At 49.0% G+C, this 11883-nt stretch overlaps 1 protein-coding gene across 5 annotated transcripts in view; it reads left to right on the forward strand.

The window, feature by feature from the left end:
- Positions 1 to 11098, forward strand: part of DRC3 (dynein regulatory complex subunit 3) — a 44415-nt gene extending 33317 nt beyond the window's left edge. For 4 of the 5 annotated variants that reach the window (XM_058428969.1, XM_058428972.1, XM_058428971.1 and 1 more), the window contains exons 12-14: positions 254 to 377; positions 9978 to 10109; positions 10792 to 11098. In XM_058428969.1, the coding sequence (XP_058284952.1) occupies positions 254 to 377; positions 9978 to 10109; positions 10792 to 10905 (370 nt within the window). In that variant the 3' untranslated portion in view covers positions 10906 to 11098. Of the gene's footprint in view, positions 1 to 202; positions 378 to 9977; positions 10110 to 10791 lie in introns of those variants that run through there. The other variant, XM_058428973.1, reaches the window with a different exon arrangement.
- Positions 11099 to 11883: the final 785 nt, after the last annotated feature.

Below are 11883 nucleotides of genomic sequence, written 5' to 3' on the forward strand. Positions count from 1 at the left end.
GGCCAGCGCCAGGAGCCTCCATGCAGGAGGGAGAGAAGAGGGTGATGGCAGGGGCCGAGGGTCCGTCCAAGGTGTGGGGCAGGGGCAGAGAATCGGGGATGGCCCAGGGTTTGGAGCTTGTGAGTGGACGGTGCTGCCAGCCGGAATTTCCGAGCTCGCCCTGGGCCCTTAAAGTCTGTCTCCGGCCCTCTGAATGCATCAGGGACGCACCGGGCCTGCTCCTCCCGGGCCTTTGCTTAACTCGGGGCTGCACGACGGCCCAGTGCCGGGACTTGGAGAATCACCACCACGAGAAGCTCCTGGAGATCTCTATCAGCACCCTGGAGAATATTGTCAAGGGCGACCTGGACGAGGACCTGCCTGACGACCTGCGCGCGGTAGGCTGGGCGGGCAGAGCATGGCGGGGAAGGGCTGGATGGAGTTGGACTGGGCGGGGAAGGGGCGGAGATGGGGTGGGGTGGGGCGGAGCTGGGAGAAAGGGGAGGGGAGGGGAGGGGCGGGCTGCTCGGAGCCTGACAGATGTGGTCCAGCCCAGCTCTGTGGCTGGACTGAGGCCCTGTGAGTAAGCCTGACAACCTCCCAGAGCCTCAGTGTTCTCATCTGCAAAAGGGCACACTAAACTGCTTTACAGGGTTGCTGGCAGATAAAATAGGCTAACAAAGCACCTGGTGGGGCACCCAGTGGGGCCCAGTTAAAGAGGAGCTCATGATAATTAGATGGTTTCAACTTTCCAACAGAGTCGTTTCTAAAAGTTCAATTATGTGGAGGCTTCTGGCACTTTCTAAGAGAAGCAGTTACAGGTAGAGGTTGAAGTCTGAGATTTCCCCTGGAGGTCTTCTTAACCTTAGAGTCTGTATGATGAGTACTGTGGGGGTGTTGGAACCACCATTTCTGATCCCGCACAATGCCATCCGGTTTGCACCAGCACATCCACTGATGAATGGTCACAAAATCAGCAGGGTCGGCCTGGGGAACCTGGCTCCATCCCTGGGGTCTGCACGCTAAGAAGGCTCTCCCGGATGTCTGCACTGGGGTCCCGCAGCAGCATGTCTATGTCTCCGGAAGGAGTGTGGGCATCAAGGGCCCAGACAGAGATACTGTGTTGTCAGGGCCTGCTTTAGTGCATGCATCATTCACTCCACTGCCAGTTTCTCAGCTTCTCTGTCGCCACATCACCACCAAGGCAAGCCACCATCATCCTTGGCCTGGACTGCTTGCCTCTTTACTATCTTCTTACAGTCTGTCCTCCATGTGGCAGCCAGAGGGCCCCTTGAAAACCCAAACCCTATCACTGCACACTTTTACACAACACCTTCTAGTGGCTTTCATGACTCCTAGCATCAGCTCCTCCCCATAGTCCCCCAGACCCTCATGGCTGGCCCTGCCCATTTGGGCGATTCCCACCCCCAGCCCCTCACTCCTGATGCTCAGCGGCAGCCTCTGAGCTCTTCCCCAATCACCCAGGCTTGCTCCTTTCAGCTGATATTCTGCCTGGCAGACACGCTCTTCCTAGGTCCCCATGTGCCTGGCTTGTCCTTGTCATTCAGATTTCAGCTTGACTGTCAGCTCTTGAGAGAGGCCTTTCTTCATCAACTTCCAGAAAAACCACTGTCTCTGTATCACATGCCCCATTTATCAGGTCAGGTCAGAGCCTCATCATAGTTTCAAACTATCTGGCTGATGTGTATTTGCTGCTGATGTGACTATTCACACTACATATAAGCTCAGGAGGGAGGACATGGATGGCCTTTTCACCACCATGTACCTCCTCAGTACCAGCAACAGTGTACAACGTGCAGCACAGATGCCAGGCGTCATCTGCAGAATGAGTGTCAGAGCGTATGCTCACCAAGCCTCCACTCTGCCAGATATGGGGCTAAGTCTTGCAGACACACAGGACCAGCAGTCTCTGACTTCCACAGCCTCTGTCCTGGGGCCCAGACAGACACCCAACATAGCAGTGTGGTGATAGGGTCACCGTGACACCAGCCTTCCCTCCCTAAGCTGTTAACTGCAGCTAATTGCTATTGACCAAACACAGGAAAACACCACCTTCCCTGCAAAGTAAGGCTGTCCCTGAGTGCCCAGTTTGGAATTCCCCAAACAGACCATCTTGGGGTGGGTGGAGATCCCTCCCAGCACAGCTCCCATGTCTGTGACACCCAGAAGGCACAGGACTGAAATGTGCCCAATTTCTAATGACTGGGACACACAGAAAAAGATGAATCCAGAGGCCAACAGCAGAGAAGCAGGCTGGGCTGGCATTTTCAGTGGCCAGCCCTCCCTCCAGCCCAGCTGGCTCTGCCTGGTGCCAGCTGACCGCCATTCCTGTGGCTTTACGCCTGCAGTTATAGGAAGAGACTCCCCAGGACCTTATACCGTGGCCTAAGTCTCCTTCCATCTAAGCAACAAAAAATGTGGCCTACCCTTCTCAGGAGGAAAAAGTATGCTCTGACTATATGAGTAATACCAACATCACTTTGAAAGGCTGAGGTGGAAGGATTGCTTCAGCCCTGGAATTTGAGACCAGCCTGGGTAACATAGCGAGACCCCCTCTCTACAAATAATAATTTAAAAATTAGATGATGCACACCTGGTGGTCCCAGCTACTTGGGAGACTGAGGTTGGAGGATTACTTGAGCCTGGGAGGTCAAGGTGAGCCATGACTGTGCCACTGCACTCCAGCCTGGGTGATAGAACAAGACCCTGTCTCAAAAAAATAAAAATAAAATAAAATAAAGGAATAATACATCGCTGACATTTGACTGGGGGCCTCCTGAGGGCCAGCCCTCTGAGAAGCACTGAACTCATGTTTGCTTTTTTAATCTTCACATCAACACAGTAAAATAGGTACTATTATGGTTCCCTTTTACAGATGAGGAAACTGAGGCATGGAGATGAAGGTAACCTGCCCAAGGACACACAGCTTATAACAGATAGAGTTGTGATTTGAACCAGGCAGTTTGATTGAAAGCCTTTGACAAAATGTCTACTGTATAGCAAGATGGGGATGTTCAGAGGAGGGACTAGGGCTGTGGGTGAAAAAAACCTGGCTTTTGTTACCTACTTGTCGAGGAGCATATCTTGATAAGTCACCCTGATGAGGTTATCTCTAAAACTCCGCTCATGCAGTTGAGTGACTGTTATCAGCTCATGACCTACGTGGGGCCAATCTGTCCCATATCTATTTTCAAGTCCTTCCAGCTTTGAGAGGAAAAGCAGAACGTACATGCTGAGGAGAGAGCCTGGAGCTGGCACTGAGGGAGGGTGTCTGAGTGGTGCTGGCAGCCACAGCTGTCCATTTAGGGAGGTGGGGAGGACAGAGGTGCTGCCTGGCTGTTCTGAACATCCATGCGGGTGTCTGGCTGCGAGGGCAGGGTGAGTGCGCAGGCCCAGGGAGGATGCAAGTCCCCAGGGTCTGCTCAAGTGGCAGTGGGTCTGACCCAAGCCAGCAGTCTCTGGATAGGGAGACTGCCACAAGATTCTGGCTGGCACCAGGAGACTCGCATTGCCTTGTCCCTGCCCATCAAGCCAAGCTGCTCATTTGTGGCAGAGGAGAATGCAGGGTTGTCAGGTGCCCTTTGTGGGTATGACAGAATGATCTGATCCCACATGTCATGGGGCAGCAATTCCTCAAGCCACTAGCAGTGCAGTGGTCCTGGGGAGGAGCACCAGCTGTTCCCTTCTCAAAAGTCACTTTGTTGCTACCCAAAGCAACCTACAGATTCAATGCAATCCCCATCAAAACACCAATGACATTCTTCGCAGAAATAGAAAAAAAATCCTAAAATTTAGAACCACAAAAGACCCTGAAGAGCCAAAGCCATCCTGAGCAAAAAGAACAACACTGGAGGCATCACATTACCAGACTTCAAAATATACTACAAAGTTGTAGTAACCAAAACAGCATGGTACTGGCATAAAACAGACACACATTTCTCCAAGAAAACACCAAATGTTGGATGACACCATGGCAGTAGGAGGGCCCAGAGGCCTGGAATGGAAAACCATGGAAGCTTTGTCAGCAGCTTCTGGGGCTAGGATTGTGGCCATAGTCAGGGCAGGGGCTGAGGCTGAGGGGAGCTCTGAGAGGCAAGGCCCAGGCCAAGGAGTGGATGCCCATCACCAAGCTGGGCTGCCTGGTCAAGGACATGAAGATCAAGTCCCTGGAGGAGATCTATCTCTTCTCCCCACCCATCAAGTAGTCTGAGATCATTGACTTTTTCCTGGGGCCTCTCTCAAGGATGAGGTTTTTGTTTTGTTTTGTTTTGTTTTGTTTTTTTGAGATGGAATTTTGCTTTTTTTGCCCAGGCTGGAGTGCAATGGCATGATCTTGGCTCACGACAATCTCCACCTCCCAGGTTCAAGTGATTCTCCTGCCTCAGCCTCCCAAGTAGCTGGGATTACAGGCATGCGCCACCATGCCCGCTAATTTTGTATTTTTAGTAGAGATGGGGTTTCTCCATGTTGGTCAGGCTGGTCTCGAACTCCTGACCTCAGGTAATCCGCCTGCCTCAGCCTCCCAAAGTGCTGGGATTACAGGCGTGAGCCACCGCGCGCAGCCTAGGATGAGGTTTTAAAGATTATGCCAGTGCAGAAGCAGACCTGCCCCAGCCAGCGCAGCAGGTTCAAGGCATTTGTTGCCATCAGGGATTACAATGGCTATGTCAGTCTGGGTGTTAAGTGCTCCAAGGAAGCAGCCACTGCCATCAGAAGGATCATTGTCCTGGCCAAGCTCTCCACTGTCCCCGTGCAGAGGCCACTGGGGGACCAAGATCGCAAGCCCCACACTGTCCCTTGCCAGATGATAGGCTGCTGCAGCTCCGTGCTGCTACACTTTATCCCTGCACCCAGGGGCACTGGCATCCTCTTGGCCTCTGTGCCCAAGAAGATGCTGCTGATGTCCAGTATTGACAACTGCTACACCTCAGCCAGGAGCTGCAGTGCCACTCTGGGCAACTTTGCCAAGGCCACCTTTGATGCCATCTCCAAGATCTATAGCTACCTGCCCCCTGACCTCTGGGAGGAGACTGTGTTCACCAAGTCTTCCTCTCAGGAATTCACTGACCATCTTGTCAAGACCCACACCAGAGTCTCTGTGTGGAGGACCCAGGCTTCAGCTGTGGCTACAACACAGGGTTGTTTTGTTTTGTTTTGTTCTGAGATGGAGCCTTGCTCTGTCGCCCAGGCTGGAGTGCAGTGGTGTGATCCTGGCTCACTGCAACCTCCGCCACCTGGGTTCACATGATCCTCCTACCTCAGCCTCCCGAGTACCTGGGACTACAGGCGCACACCACCACGCCTGATTAATTTTTTGTATTTTTAGTAGAGATGCGGTTTTACCAGTGTTGGCCAGGCTGGTCTCAAACTCCTGACCTCAAGTGATCCACCAACCTTGGCTTCCCAAAGTAATACAGGGTTTTTATATAAGAAAAATAAAGTGAATTAAGCCTGTTTAAAACAAACAAAAACACAGATACATAAACCAATGAAACAGAATAGAGAACTCAGAAATTAGTCTATGTATTTACAGCAAATTGATTTTTGACAAAAGCGCCAAGAACACTCACTGGGGAAAAGACAGTCTCTTCAATAAATTGTGCTGGGAAAACTGGATATCCATATGCAGAAGAATGAAACTAGATTACCACCTCTCACTCTGTATAAAAATCAACTAAAAATGGATCTAAGACCTACATGTAAGACCTGAAACTGGCCAGGCACAGTGGCTCATGCCTGTAATCCCAGCACTTTGGGAGGCTGAGACAGGCAGATGGCTTGAGCTCATGAGTTTGAGAACAGCCTGGGCAACATGGCAAAGCCCTACCTCTCTATAAAAATACAAAAATTAGCTGGGCATGGTGGTACATGCCTATAGTCCCAGCTACTCAGGACGCTGAGGTGGAAGGATGGCTTGAGCCCAGGAGGTGGAGGTTGTAGTGAGCTGAAATTGCACCACTGCACTCCAGGCTGAGCAATAGAGCCAGACTGTCTCAAAAAAAAAAAAAGACCTGAAACTATAAAATGACGAGAAGAAAACAGGAGAAATGCTTTAGGACATTGGCCTGGGAAAAAATTTTATGAGTAAGACCTCAAAAGCACAGATAACAAAAGCAAAAATAAATGGAATATATCAAACTATAAATCTTCTGCACAGCAAATGAAACAACAGAGTGAAAAGACACCCTACACAATGTGAAAAAATATTTGCAAACTACTTATCTGACAGGGTATTAATATCCAGAATATACAAGGAACTCTAACATCTTAATAGCAAAAAAACAAACAATTCAATTAAAAACATCTGAACAGATGTTTTTCAAAAGAAGACATACAAATGGCCAACAAATACATTAAAAATTTTTCAGCATCGTTAGTTATCAGGGAAATCCAAATAAGAACCAGAATGAGGCATCATCTCACCCCACTTAGGATGATAATTTTCAAAAAGACAAAAAATAACAAATGCTGGTGAGGATGTAAAGAAAAAGGAACTCTTATATACTGTAAGTAAGAATGTAAACTAGGACAGCCACTAGGAAGAACATTGTGGAAGGCCCTCAAAAACTACAAACAGAACTATCATATGATCCAGCAATCTCACTACTGAGCATTTATCCAAAGGAAAGGAAATCACTATATTGAAAAGATATCTGCACCCATGTTTACTGCAGCACTGTTCGCAATAACAAGATACAGAATCAACCTAGGTGTCCAACAACAGATGATTGGATAAAGAAAATTTCGTACATATACACAATGGAATACTATTCAGCCATAAAAAAAGAATGAAATCCTGTCATTCATGGCAACATGGATGGAACTGGAGGACACTGTGTTAAGTGAAATAAGCCAGGAATAGAAAGTTAAACACCTCATGTTCTCACTCATATGCCGAAGCTAAAAAAGTTGATCTTATAGAAGTAAAAAGAAGAACAGAGGCTTCTAGAGACTGGGAAGGGTAGAGAGATGGGGGAATAGGGAGAGATTTGTTAAAGGATATACCAAATTACAGCTAGATAGGAGGAATAAGTTCTAGTGTTCTGTACCACTATGGGATGACTATAGTTGACAATAATATAGTTTCAAATAAAAAGGAGGATATTGAATGTTCTCAACACAAAGAAATGATAAATGTTTGAGACGGATATGCTAATACCCTGATCTGATCACTATACATGATAGGTGTTGAAACATCACTATGTACCCCATCAATATGTACAGTTATTAGTCATTTTTTTTAATGCCAATTTTTTTTTTTGAGGTGGTGTTTCACTCTTGTTTCCCAAGCTGGAGTGCAGTGGTGCAATCTTGGCTCACTGCAACCTCGGCCTCCCAGGTTCAAGCTATCCTCCTGCCTTAGCCTCCTGAGTAGCTGGGATTACAGCACCCGCCACCATACCCAGCTAATTTTTGTATTTTTATTCACCATATTGGCCAGGGTGGTCTTGAACTCCTGACCTCAGGTGATCCGCCCGCCTTGGCCTCCCAAAGTGCTGGGATTACAGGCATGCGCCACCGCGCCCGGCCAGTGCCAACATTGTTGAAACAAAGAAGTTGCTTTGAAAGAAATGTGTCTTTACAGCCATAAGGACCCAGAGCAGGGCAACAGCTCAAAAAAAGACTCAGGAATACCTGTTTGCACAGCCCCTGCCTCCATCCTAGTGCTTTCAACCTGCAGAAACTGGAGAGAGATCCGGAATATTCCACCCATAAAAACTATTCTAAGAGGGAAAATTGAAGTAGCCACCACTCTAGGCCACCCAAAATCCAGAAACAACTTGTAACTTACATTTCAAAATAATTCCCTTACACCCAGTTTCCTTTTGTTTTCATTTTACAAATGTCACACAGTTTTTCATAACCAATTCTAATCATGTATCTTTCTTTCTTTTTTTTTTTTTTTTTTTTTTTTGAGACAGAGTCTCGCTCTGTCACCCAGGCTGGAGTGCAGTGGCGCAATCTCGGCTCACTGCAAGCTCCGCCTCCCGGGTTCACGCCATTCTCCTGCCTCAGCCTCTCCGAGCAGCTGGGACTACAGGCGCCCGCCACCACGCCCGGCTGATTTTTTTGTATTTTTAGTAGAGACGGGGTTTCACCGTGGTCTCGATCTCCTGACCTCGTGATCCGCCCACCTCGGCCTCCCAAAGTGCTGGGATTACAAGCGTGAGCTACCGCGCCCTGCCCTAATCATGTATCTTTCTAAGCAGACTTCAGTTTCTGTTGCTTCTCACAGCTTTTGAAGCTGTTTTCTACATATTCAAACTCTGAGGGGTATGATTTCTCTTCTGGCTTAGGGCTCCACTATGACCCACTTTTTAGAATGAAGGATGAGAACCTTTTCGTGATGGGTTGACATTGTGGTTGTAGTTATCTCTAAAATAACCAGGACACCCACTCCTAAGCACACTGCCAAGGCTCACCGAAAACAGGCTTTACACACCTTTGAACCATTCCCAGAGCCTGGCCTGGGACCTTGTACACACATGGAAAGAACTTAATAATTTCTTGACATTTCTCCCTTATGACTGTGCTAATTGGTCCCCCAGACACCCCATTCCACATACCAGCTAACCTGGCTTTTCCCACATGAGATTATGTGGAAAATCAGCATCCCACAAGACATTAACAGGCATTACTCTGAAGTCTGTAGCCAAAAAAGTTGGAAAACCAAGAGAGACAAAGCATAAAGGGTTTATTTTCCACAGGACTTTGTAGAGCCTTTGGAATACTTTGTGCCCAGCAAATCTTCAGGAGGGGACTAGGATGTGCTGGCTCTTCCAAATGTATTTGACCAAAGAATACTTTTTTTGGCAGAAATATTAACATCTTAAGATTGCACAGAACATTTTAGAGACCATTAAGTTAACTGCCACTACAGGAAAGAACAAAAAGTGTACACTCCACTTGCAAATCCTCCCTGCAATACAGAGCATTCAGGTGCTCTGCCTTACCAAGAACCTCTGCTTTAAGGTGGAAGCAACTGCTTACTGAGTGCTTCAGTGGCCTTGCCCTGCTCTGGGAAATGACTCCATTTCAACCATCCCAGGCAACAACAGCCAAAGTGTGAACACCTAGAACCAGTGAGGCCTATTAGAAGGTGGTTCTTTCTAACAACTTTTTACAAGACAGCAAAATCAGGAACAAGAGAAGGCAGAAGGAGACTCCAAATGGAATCCAAAGTTTGGTTTTGTTGACATGAGTGGCAGTGGAGAGACAACTGTGGGGTGAACACCCATGAGTCTGTAGGGCCTGCTGTCTTCAGAGCAGCCTCCAGACCCTCAGCCAGCCTCATGCTTCCACCCAGCAGGCAGAGGTTTTGGGCAAGTTAGACTTGAGAGTAATTGAGAGAGAAGCATTGTGAGAACAGATGTCCTGGGTGAGGTGTCCCCTGGGCAGCCATCTGCCTTCACCCTGGAGGAAACATGCTTCCAGCGGGGACTGCAAAGTAACACCCTGGTTGGCCCTTTCCCCACAACACCTGCCCTGCGCGGTTGGGGAAGCGGCTGTCACAGATGAATTCACAGATGAATCAGCAGAGTATGCTGATACAAAGGTGGGCTCTGCTCTGAGTGTGGCCTGCACAGCCAGGGGACTTCTAAATGCTCCTTTTTTTTTTTTTGAGACGGAGTCTCGCTCTGTCACCTAGGCTGGAGTGCAGTGGCGCAATCTCGGCTCACTGCAAGCTCCGCCTCCCAGGTTCACGCCATTCTCCTGCCTCAGCCTCTCCGAGTAGCTGGGACTACAGGCGCCCGCCACCACGCCCGGCTAATTTTTTGTGTTTTTAGTAGAGACGGGGTTTCACCGTGGTCTCGATCTCCTGACCTCATGATCCGCCCGCCTCGGCCTCCCAAAGTGCTGGGATTACAAGCATGAGCCACCGCGCCCGGCCTCCAAATGCTCCTTTTCTATTCAGCTCTCTTTGTGTTCACGGTGTAATTCACACACTTTCTCATTGGATTCTTTTCACTCACCAGCTTTTTGTCGATAAAGATACGATTGTTAATGCTGTCGGGGCATCACACAACATCCACCTCCTGAAGATTAACAATCGAGAAGAAGAGCTGGTGACCAGAATCAACTCCTGGTGTACACGTTTAGTAGACAAGGTGAGTCAATGCCAAGCCATCCTAGCAGGCTGGATGAATTTTTCTAGCTGAAATGGAAATCCTCCCTAGGTAGTGGATAGAATTTTCTTTTTTTTTTTTTTTTTTTTTTTTTTTTTGAGGCGGAGTCTCGCTCTGCCGCCCAGGCTGGAGTGCAGTGGCGCGATCTCTGCTCACTGCAAGCTCCGCCTCCCGGGTTCACGCCATTCTCCTGCCTCAGCCTCTCTGAGTAGCTGGGACTACAGGCGCCCGCCACCACGCCCGGCTGATTTTTTTTTTTTTATATTTTTAGTAGAGACAGGGTTTCACCGTGGTCTCGATCTCCTGACCTCGTGATCCGCCCGCCTCGGCCTCCCAAAGTGCTGGGATTACAAGCGTGAGCCACCGCGCCCAGCCAGTGGATAGAATTTTCATTAAGGAATGAAGGAAGAAATAAAATTAAGGATTATAGAACTCCACACTGAAGACAACATTGCCCAGAGACTTTAAAACCCATGGGCTTCATCATTTTCCTAACTCCTACTTCAAATATAGAGAGATCAGCAGAACCTGGGGAGGCTCTGAAGCAAATGAGGAGGTTTGTAGATCTCAAGGAACTATTTTCCCCTTCCCTCAAACTGGACTCGGTTAAAGATATTAACCAATGATCTGACGTAAGGAATCGGGCTTTGGTTTCACTCCTCAGATTCACAAGGATGAGATCATGAGGAACCGCAAGCGTGTGAAGGAGATCAATCAGTACATCGACCACATGCGTGGCGAACTGGACAACCTGGAATGTGGCGACATCCTAGGCTAGATGAGTGTCAGCCACAGGAGCTTCTTCAAAACATAGCACCAGCACCAGCCCCAGCCAGGAGAAAGAAGTGCACATGCCTCACCGAGCACCTCGGGAGAGTTGCTGGGCATCTCTCAACCGCTATCCCCAACACCATTCTTCCCACCCCCCAGGAAAAACTTCCAGAAGTAGAGAAAATAAAGGACTCATTTCACATTTCCCCTATTCATTAAAAAAAAAAAAAAAAAAAAAATCATCTGGGCGCAGTGGCTCATGTCTGTAATCCCAGCACTTTGAGAGGCCGAGGTGGGCGGATCACGAGGTCAGGAGTTCGAGACCAGCCTGACCAACATGGTGAAACCTTGTCTCTACTAAAAATACAAAAATAAGCTAGATGTGGTAGCGTGCGCCTGTAATCCCAGCTACTCAGGAGGCTGAGGCAGGAGAATCGCTTGAACCTGGGAGGCGGAGGTTGCAGTGAGCCAAGATCGCACCACTGCACTCCAGCCTGGGTGACAGAGCGAGACTTCGTCTCAAAAAAAAAAAAAAAAAAAAAGTTCATGTAGGAACAAGAGAAAGAGTTTTAGATGAACAGCCGGTCCCAGGCCAGCTGACAGAGCGACTCCCAAGGGCACTGCCATCAGCTAGACTCTTGGCTGTGGCATAAAGTCAGACATGTGCCCCTGCCGTTTCCCCTGCCATGCCTAGGCAGGCTGCCGGCCACAGGCAAAAGGAGGCTGGTGTGGGCTGAGACCTTCTCTGCTCTGGGTGCTGAGGGGCAGGGAAGCAGGAGGAGAGGCTGCAGCTCCCACCACAGTGCTGGGGCCTGGGCCTGCCCACCAAGGCTGAGGTTAGCCACGGGGACCTGAGGACCCTCCAGAAGAGCAGAGCACAGGCGGGGCATCCCAGCTCCACCATGTCACCCCCGCAGCCCTGGTGTTATCTGTGACAGTACCTCACAGTGCCTTCGAGGAACAGCTCAGGGAGACAGTGCATGGG

The sequence above is a fragment of the Hylobates moloch genome, unplaced genomic scaffold, assembly GCF_009828535.3.
Source record: "Hylobates moloch isolate HMO894 unplaced genomic scaffold, HMol_V3 SCAFFOLD_15, whole genome shotgun sequence".
In the NCBI taxonomy this organism is placed as follows: Eukaryota; Metazoa; Chordata; class Mammalia; order Primates; family Hylobatidae; genus Hylobates; species Hylobates moloch.